The sequence below is a fragment of the Sardina pilchardus genome, chromosome 7 (genome assembly GCF_963854185.1).
Source record: "Sardina pilchardus chromosome 7, fSarPil1.1, whole genome shotgun sequence".
In the NCBI taxonomy this organism is placed as follows: domain Eukaryota; kingdom Metazoa; phylum Chordata; class Actinopteri; order Clupeiformes; family Clupeidae; genus Sardina; species Sardina pilchardus.
In genome coordinates this window covers 26,563,579-26,573,282 of record NC_085000.1, presented here as the reverse complement: position 1 = coordinate 26,573,282, position 9,704 = coordinate 26,563,579, and the positions used below count along the sequence as shown (strand labels likewise).

The following is a 9,704-nucleotide window of genomic DNA, read 5'->3' as shown; positions in this document are numbered from 1 at the left end:
AGCTTTTACTTAGATAGGGCACCGGCGACCAGGACATGACTAGGAAATTTCCACAGGTTGAACCTAAATGCCCGCTGGCACCCAACCCGAATGTGGCACAGACGCATGCAGCCATCGGCGTCACAGCGTCCCCATTGCCGATATAAACATGCATATGCATGCAGTTGGATCTGACCCGCACTGACGAGTCACCAATAAGTTAGTCTGCGAACATACGTTTGCATTAGGCGAAAATTATCTGAAATGGTCAATGTTGGACTTGAGACTTGAGGATAAAAGGTCCATGAAAGACAAACCGACAATTGGTTGTAAATTGGTTTATAATCATCAGACGGCAGATAAAAGTTAGTTGTGAAGTTATGCAATAGTATGCCTACAAATGCCCATCCATGGCATTGGTATATGCCTTACATTGCCTAAGTTCATATGAGTATGAGGGGAGAGAGGGAGGGAGTCATGAAAAAACGCTTATAAAGCTGTAGCATTGCTTACTATACAGTAGATAGCCTACTTGTGCTTTTTATGGAGTGGCCAAACTCTTTGTTTTTAAAGGCCACTAAAACACTGCCCTGATTAATTAACAGCACTTTTTCTGTTAGCCTACTTGCTAGTTTTCGAGAAGAAAAAAAACAGTTTGCCTTTTATAATTTTGACCTTGTATAAGTCTGGACTTTTCTGTGAAGTATTGTATCAAAAGTCAATAGTCAAAAGCTACAGTGACTTATAGGTTGTATATATAGCTTGCCTAGCTAATTACGGTGCCATATCATATGGCTTTAAATCGCATTCACTAGGACAGTAAAGGTTAGCCTATCTTTTTTTTCTTTCAATGTTTTTTTTACTAAGATCACATTGTGTTGATCACAGAGTCAAGTTCTAAGTAACACTTTATTTCAGACAGCCTACATCAAATATATTACAGGATGGGGAAATATTAAGAGATCACACTCAAAACCTAAACCCTTATCCCTTTCTGTTGTGTAGCCTAAGCTGGGGGATTGTAAAAAATGGTATTTCCATGTATTGCCTGGATGATAGAGCAACAGATGGGTATCAGATACCAGTCTGAATGCATCTGTGATACAAAATAAATCATATGGTGCGCACATCCACAGATTTTTCTTAAGCAGGTGCCAGACAAAACACGTGTCAAAGTGGAAGTGATGGTCTGCACACTGCAATGGCTCCAAAAAATTGTTTTTTATTATTTAAAAGGCAACGTTTCGATCAACAGCCTGACGAAGATCTGTTGATCGAAACGTTGCCTTTTAAATAATAAAAAACTATTTTTTGGAGCCATTGCAGTGTGCAGACCATCATTTCCACAAAATAAATCACTCAGACTGTCAGACAAGTGAATCAATAAAAGTGGTCTCGTGCAATGCATAAGAAACAATTAATTTACATTGAATATTTGAAGAACTACAGCTGGACATGTATCAAATGGATACAACCAGTGGATGGTCACACAGGGCCACATTGTGTGAAAAGGTGCCATCTAGTGGACATTCTGTAGAATTGCACCCAGTAACAAAATGACACCCCCACCCCCTCCATCGACAGCAATAATTAAATATATATTTTTTATTATTATTTTCTACAAAAAAATTTTTAATGGCTAAAAAAGCACGCTTGTTATAGTTGCAACGTAATGCAATGTAAATGTCACTATTCACTTGACACTACAGTCTATCTAAAGAAAGTTAACACTGGTTTAGTTTTACACTTGTGAGAAAAGAGTGTTAGGCACTGTCTTTCAGTATATTACAGACTTCAGTGGAGTCATAGGGAGTCATTTGCACAAGCAAGGGGTTGAAAGAGGACACATTCCATGAAGCTAGTGGTGTGTATGGTGCCACCCTTGATCTGTCTCTCTCGATGTTCGTCACCCTCATGCGAAGGTGGAAGCCTCTCCATAGCAGGACATAAGCCCACTCCACTTCCGTAGGATCCGCAGGAGAATGAGCTTCGGTCACTCCTCACAGTCCAATGGGGTGGGCTGCTGGGACCTCGCGTCTCCGTGTGGCGAATGTGGCGGCGTCGACGGCATGATTCCCGCCTCTGCCTCCTCCTCCTCCTCGTCGCCATCGCCGTCGCCGATCTCCTCCGTCAGACAGCCTCCGTCCCTCTCCTGGAGGTTGGCGCTGACCAGCTTCATGCTGGCCTCGGTCCCGCGCAGGGCCTTGAGCTGGGCGGTGAAGAGCACGTAGAGCAGGGCGCCGGCCGCCACCATGGCCAGGCCCAGCGCGCCCAGCAGGCCCAGCAGGGAGTAGGACACCACGCAGTGGCTGTGGTGCGAGAGCCAGGGCAGCGTGGTGGCGGGCAGCAGCAGGAAGGCCAGGCCCACGGCCAGCAGGCACATGGCCATCAGCTGCAGCCGCTCCGTCTGCCGGAAGCCCTCCTTGACCACGCCGCGCGCCTCGCTCACCACCTCCACCAGCTCGCGCACGGGGGCACCTGGGGAGAGCGGAGAGAGGATGTGTCAGAGTGTGTGTGTTTGTGTGTGTGTGTGTGTGTGTGTGTGTGTGTGTGTGTGTGTGTGTGTGTGTGTGTGTGCCTGTTTGTGTGTACTGGTATGTGTTTTTGTGTTTGTTTGTGTGTGTGTGTGTGTGTGTGTGTGTGTGTGTGTGTGTGTGTGTGTGTGTGTGTTTTACTGTGGCTGGTGACTGTCACGTAAAATACCTGCACAAAACAGATTCGTCATATGTTAAAATCATGTACGACAGTGACTGTCAACGACTCATGACTGTCGTTGACAATGACTGTCGACAATGACAACGACTCATGAGGGTCATGTAAAAAAGGCTACCTGTGTCTGAGGAGTCGTTGTGCCTCTCCCTGGTTCTGTCCATCCCCTCAGTGTGCTGGACGAGGAGCTCAGAGGTCAGGGACTCGTGGTCAGAGTAAGGGAACGGCTTGCCAGGGACTGAACCCTTGGTGGTTGACATGGACTCACATTTCAGACAGACACTGTTTGAGCCCTGGCAAACAAATCATGAAGAAAATATACTCAATAGTAAAACAAACAGCCAACCAAACATAATTGATGCAATGCAGCTAATCAGATAACAATGTGTAAGGTTAAGATATTTATCATTATTTGTTGTGTTGTTTCATGTAGATTCCTCACAGGCCACCACCTTCATTAGAATGTAGTCGATGCGAATCCCTTTCTCAAAAGGAAGCAAATCTTTCTTTTTTGTGAAGGTGTTATCAGCGATAAGTGTAATGCCATCTTCACAACCCTGGAGGGAATAATAATGATCATGATTCAGACGGAGAAGCTTAGCACACACAATTGAGTATCAACTTTTATGTAAAGCACATAAGCCTTGCACAAATAACGTATACCAGTTGAATGACATGGCATCTACTCTTCAGCTATGAGGTTAATACAGGGGGGCAGTTAATATGGCTTTATTTCTTTTAACTTGCATAAAACACTGTCCTGCGGCTTATACACAATGCGGCTTATGTGCGGGAAATTACTGTCCATCATTACAATACTGTGCCATGTTCAAAATTACAATATATTCAGCACTAAATGAATTAAATGAATGTTAATGACGTAGACTAGAGGAACTTACGTCAAAGGTGTCCGTCTCCATGTAGCAGTCCCTGAGTCCTGAGTGAGCCCTGAGGAGACGCATGCCCAAGTCCTGAGGGTGCATGTTCAAGTCTCCCCCCAAAATCACCAAGTCAGCATCAGCAGATGTATGACTAGAGAGGGTGGACACATACACAAACACACACACACACACACGCACACACACACACACACAGATACACACAGAGAGAAGGAGAGTGAGAGAGAGAGAGACAGAGAGAGAGAGAGAGAGAGAGAGAAGGTTTAACCACACAGTCAAGTTGTCAGTTACGTACATATTGACACCATTGAACGTTTGTCTTCTTACTATTTAAGTCACTCTTAATATACCAGCATGTATTACAATAAACAATACTGACAGTACCCTAATATGTTTCTGTATGTGTTGGACATTTTTAGAACAGAAATGTCTTACCGGATGAAGTTGAGCAGCTCCCAAGCCTGCACTGTCCTATGGGGAAGGTAGGTGTCGTTCATCCTACAGTACTCAGCATGCAACTGCAATACATTACACAATATAAATCAACACCTCACAGTATATATAATCCCATAGAGGAAACAGTGATGACAGGACATTCAATTTTTCTGCATCATAACAACTAGACTAGAGAGATAGCAGGAGAAAACCTATCCAGTTACTCACATGTGTGACATAGATGTGGGCTCTCATTCCACAGACATTCAGAATAACCAGGCCCACTGCTTTGCCTCCGAACCAGTCACCATGGTGAATCTGAGAAACACATGACAGAGACATACAGTACGACTTCGCAAACGGTTGACTCCGAGGAAGAAGCTGTGCATCGAAACCTTAGTCGTTTGCACCATGAAAGTCTGAAAAATCTGTGTGTTTCGGTCTTTTCCTGGGCCCAGTCATCTGAAGTGGCCCAGGGCCTGCTGCATAAGAGTTATACGAATATCCTCAAAAGCTTAGGAACTAAACCTAAACTTGTTTCTATCCCTTCATCATAAAACGTACTGATATAGTCTGAAGGCTTGAAGTATGTCTGACCCATCATGAACATTTGTCAAGTCAAGTCAAGTTTATTTATGTAGCGCATTTCATACACAGAGGTCATTCAATGTGCTTTACATAAACAAAAACCAAACAGGAATAGCAGATAAAAGCATAGATGGGCAAAGAGTAATAATAATAATAATAATAGTAGTAATAATAAAATGAAAAAAAAAATGAAAAGAAAGCAATACATTTGCAATAATTTGGGTGAATCATACTGAAGGTCTCAGTCTCAATTCTTTATCTCACCACTAAATGTGCATATTTGTGTCCATATCGAGCAGCCTCCCTCTGTATGTGCTGTACTCACCATGTACGGATAGCCGTTCAGAGAGTATTGGTAGAGCAGGGCATCCTGAATCCTGTGCTTAGAAAACACGGCCAGTCCACTGCCAATGACTCCACTGTAAATAAACAAAAAGCACTACTAGGAAAACAAACTAAATCTATGTCTATTTTTCAGAGGCTTCAGTGAGCTTGAGCTAAATATAATACTATATAAGTCCATCTCTGTTGAAATATTGCTTATTTCAAATATAATGTGGCTGAGAAAAAACTGAATCTACTATACTGAAATATGAAATATTAACATACAGCATACATGATATCAGTAGTGCTAAGATATAAATATATAATATTACATATTACATATAAAATATATACTGTACATTCTGAAACATGACATTCACACACAGTTGAAGTTATTTGTATTCAGTGACATAGTTATTGAGCTTATACAGTGGGGAGGACATGCATTTGATACCATGCTAAAGTTGCCTAAAAAGAGGAACATCAAATCACTATTTGACAATTGATCTTAATGCTTTAATTAAAAGAAATGAGTAAAAATCAAACCGCTAAGGACACCAATTTTCTTTGTGATCGAAGAATGTATTGTAAATAAATACATCTTCTAGCTAGAGATTGACATGGTGTTTTTTCCAGTTGGCCTATTAGCCTCTTTGATGCTCATTGAGCTCAATGCAAATCAAACAGGCTAATAGGCCAACTGGAAAAAACACCATGCCAATCTCTAACTAGTCTCTAACTCTAACTCTAACTAATCTCTAACTGGTGAAGGGTATGTGATGATGTGGGGCTATTTTAGTTCCAAGGGCCAAGGGAACTTTATCAGGATGCATAATATCCTGGATCCATGAAATAGCTGGCCTTTAAAAATAAAAACTTCCTCCTGCTCCTATGGGAATTTAACATAGGGGTCAAATACTTCCTTCCACTAGCATTTAAAAAAGAACATTTATTTATTTGCCATACATTCTTCAATCACAAAGAAAATTGGTGTCTTAGCGGTTTGATTTTGATTTTTGGAATTAAGGCAATAAGATCTATTGTCAAATGATGATTGTATTGTATTCCTCTTTTTAGGCAACTTTAGCATGGTATCAAATACATGTTCTCCCCACTGTGTATACCAAGAAATACTGTATGTGTGTGTGTGTGTGTGTGTGTGTGCGTGCGCGTGCGTGCATGCGTGTGTACGTGTGTGTGTGTGTGTGTGTGTGTGTGTGTGTGTGTGTTCAGCAAAGGATTTAAGATCCGTTTTCTTTTGAGTTGAGACCAAGTTGTACTTATAAATTCCATTCCATTCACACAGTGGTTGTGAAGTAGGTCACGTCTGACTACCCCGAATTAATCTCTCCGGCCGCAGAGTTCAAGAAGTTTGAGAGCGCCTGGGCTAGCACCTCACCAACCCTACCATCTCCAAGTTCACCTCAGGCTTTCACCCCAAATATGGACTTCAGACAACCCCAACCCCCCCGCCACACACACACACACACACACACACACACACACACACACACACACACACACACACACACACACACACACACGCACACATGATCAATTATGCCTTATCAAATCAATCTCCACAACATGCAACGTCAATAAAAAGAATAATGTTTTGAAAATACACTACAGTAATATGAACAAAAATATACCTTCTGAAGTAGTGGGTGAAAGGATGAGAGGTAGCCAGTGTTCTTTTTAAGTAGAGGTAGTCTGTTTCGCTCCACACCTTCAAACAATGTCAAATACGAATGAAATTAGAAGGCAAACATGCACACATGGGACATGGTAACCAGACAATGGTCTCATTGGTTTCATGACAAATCTTGTCTTGTAGCATGACAGCCCAAACAGACGCTGTCAAAGCGAAAGGCCTCTAATGTCGCAGTTGCTGTAGCTGTGTCTGATTGACCACTCTTAAGGAGTGGACACTGCAGGGGGGTACCTCATTATGGGATGTGCTGATCTGACATACTCTACCTCCTGTAACAGTGCGATGTCATGCTGCTCTCTGTCCAGCAGCTCGGCAATCATCTGGTAGCGCTGAGAACAGTGGCGACTGAGGTAGCGGATTCCCCTGAGGATGACACCAGTGTTTTTGTGTGAGTATGAAAACACTCGTACACATTCACTCATGCATACATCACATCACATGCATACATAGAGAGATGACAGGAGAGAGAGAGTCATGCATAGAATCATTCATACACAGACACACACACACATAGACACACAGACACACACAAACACACACACAAAACCAGACACCACCCGTTGAGACAAACAAGTGCATGCAGTAACTTTATATTTAGGGCTGGCTGGGTAATACCATCTAGGACTTTTGATTATTTGAATGGGATCCAACATATAGCAGGGTTCTTCTGTCTTAGAAGCATGAGATGGCATTTCTTGAGAACATCTATTAACATTTTAGCAAAGTGATGATGAGTATAACATCTAGATCAGCAAACTACACAGACACTGTACTCAACATGCACACACACACACACACACACACACACACACACACACACACACACACACACACACACACACACACACACACACACACACACACACACACACACACACACACACAACACACACACACACACACACACAAAACTGATTGTTCAATGACAGTCGATCGTATCGGTCAAAACAGATTCTGGTACTCTTGAGAGTACAGACCATCAGACATATGACACAACATGGTCTAGGCTTTGTCACAGATGGGACCACTGTTTTCCAGGTTGAATTGTTTGACCTCTTCTCCGGAGTTCTAGAACACAGCGCTGACAATGCAGCCATCAGCTCACTGGGAGGCCCAGACCTCACATCATGTGACGTGGGAGTGCTGAGTGCTGACTAAAGCGGCACAGTTTTGCTCTCAGCTAAAAACGTGTAGTTACATCTTCCTGTTTTTATCTAGGTTATATCAGGAAAATAATAGCGTCCTCAGCACTGACAACCTATTACTCCCTGTCAAAAGGTTTAAGACACGTCATTCAATGCCTTATTTAACATGCAGATACGTTGTTATGCACCAACACTGAATCACACTAGGAGTGAATGTAAATATTCCAAATAATCGGTTATAACAACAGTTAAAATTACTGTTAAACTAAAAAAACTAAGAAACACGCTCACATGCAATCACATAGACAACAAGAGGACGAGAGAGACAGAAGAGGGAGAGAGGGGGAGAGAGAAACCGAGCTAGAAAGCTGGGGTGAGTGGACAAACAACAACAAATACGCATTATGACCAAAACTACTACACTTACCAGCAATTGAGGGAAAAGAGACGCAGTTTGACTGACCGCTGAGCTGACATGCTGATGCACAGTTCAAGGACACTCAGGGCACAGCTGAAGAAACAACGTCCCAACTCGAGTCAGCTACTACTGCCTGCATATAACACTCAGCACAACCAGGACACTGGTGCAGCAGCAGTGGTCAGTTGGAGGGAAAGAGCCCGCCTGCCCAACACCCCCACCCACCCACCCACCCACACACACACACACACACACACACACACAGACACACACACACACGCACATACACATGCGCACGCGGGTGTACACACACACACACACACACACACACACACACACAAAATAAGCCTGCTGACAGGGATAAGAGTGAACACACACACACACACACACACACACACACACACACACACACACACACACACACCACACACATTCCATCATCAAATTTGTAGGTGGAGCTTTTTAATCCTTCCCAACAGAACTGCAGAACTGCTATGACCTTGGCAGACAATAATCAATTTAGGAAAAACAGAAAACAGACAAAATACTGAAAGAGATTTACCTTATTGGTAGGAAGTATCCAGATACAACGACTTCTATTTAACAAAACGGAACTCGCCTATGAAGCCTATGCGTGCACTTACAAACACTAGAGCGCTTACTGGACAGCACTGACGTAAGAGGGATGCTCGAGACCGGACGGACACGCAATTTAGGATAGAGGCTAAAACAAGTTTCGCTACAACCCCTGCGCGTGACACCTTGTAAACCTTCGCCGCTGTAACCGAAGTCCAAATTCGATCTCCATGCGACCGTCGCCAACCTTATCTTCGTTTGTTTTGGTTTAGCTGCATCGTACTTGTCTGGATACAGCTTCACCAACATCCTCTCAAATCCACATCCTATGTTTCATTGCAGGTGCTGCGGAGTGCGCACTGCGCATGACATTTTGGGAGCATGCGCTTGCTACGAAATTGCTGGCTAAAACTTACTTCATGAAGTTAAGCCAACACGATTCGGAAGTGTGGTAATGTGCACTACGTTTTCGTCAAAAATGGCAATATGGAAATGTACCAACATGTGTAAGGTCTACAAACCAAAACACGATTATTGCTTAGGGCTACGCATATTCACAGACGCCCTGTGGATGGTTGATGAATCGATTACACTTAAGGATAGTTATCACAGGACTACTGTTTACGTGCGCAAAACGCATATCCTATTTCCACGTGTTAAACTGGTAGATTAGGCTACAATTCAGAATAGCCCACCAAATCAACCGTAATTACTTTATGTCGTTTTCAAACATGAGTCAACTGTAGTATGGTATCTATCTCACCCCACCTCTCATTTGATGATTTTGGAGTCAGTTTGCTAATTTGGGCCCTGTCCGTTACAGCCAACTGGTGTGCACAAACACACACACACACACACACACACACACACACACACACACACACACAGAGAGTCATATCATAACATTCATGACTTAC

The 9,704-nt window shown here is 43.0% G+C and overlaps 1 protein-coding gene across 2 annotated transcripts; it reads right to left on the bottom strand.

Moving 5' to 3' along the window:
- Nucleotides 1–1,301: 1,301 nt before the first annotated feature.
- Nucleotides 1,302–9,100, bottom strand: smpd2a (sphingomyelin phosphodiesterase 2a). Of its 2 annotated transcripts, none has more exons than XM_062540106.1 (11): nt 8,774–9,100; nt 8,221–8,374; nt 6,915–7,011; nt 6,587–6,663; nt 4,936–5,029; nt 4,251–4,340; nt 4,023–4,105; nt 3,588–3,720; nt 3,141–3,245; nt 2,810–2,981; nt 1,302–2,457 (listed from the first exon to the last, which is right to left on the bottom strand). In XM_062540106.1, exons 2-11 carry the CDS (start codon nt 8,268–8,270, stop codon nt 1,973–1,975), a joined length of 1,386 nt encoding a protein of 461 aa, XP_062396090.1. In that variant the 5' UTR covers nt 8,271–8,374; nt 8,774–9,100; the 3' UTR covers nt 1,302–1,972. The 2 variants fall into 2 exon arrangements, with proteins under 2 accessions (XP_062396090.1, XP_062396091.1); XM_062540107.1 differs by having other exon boundaries at nt 8,221–8,304.
- Nucleotides 9,101–9,704: the final 604 nt, after the last annotated feature.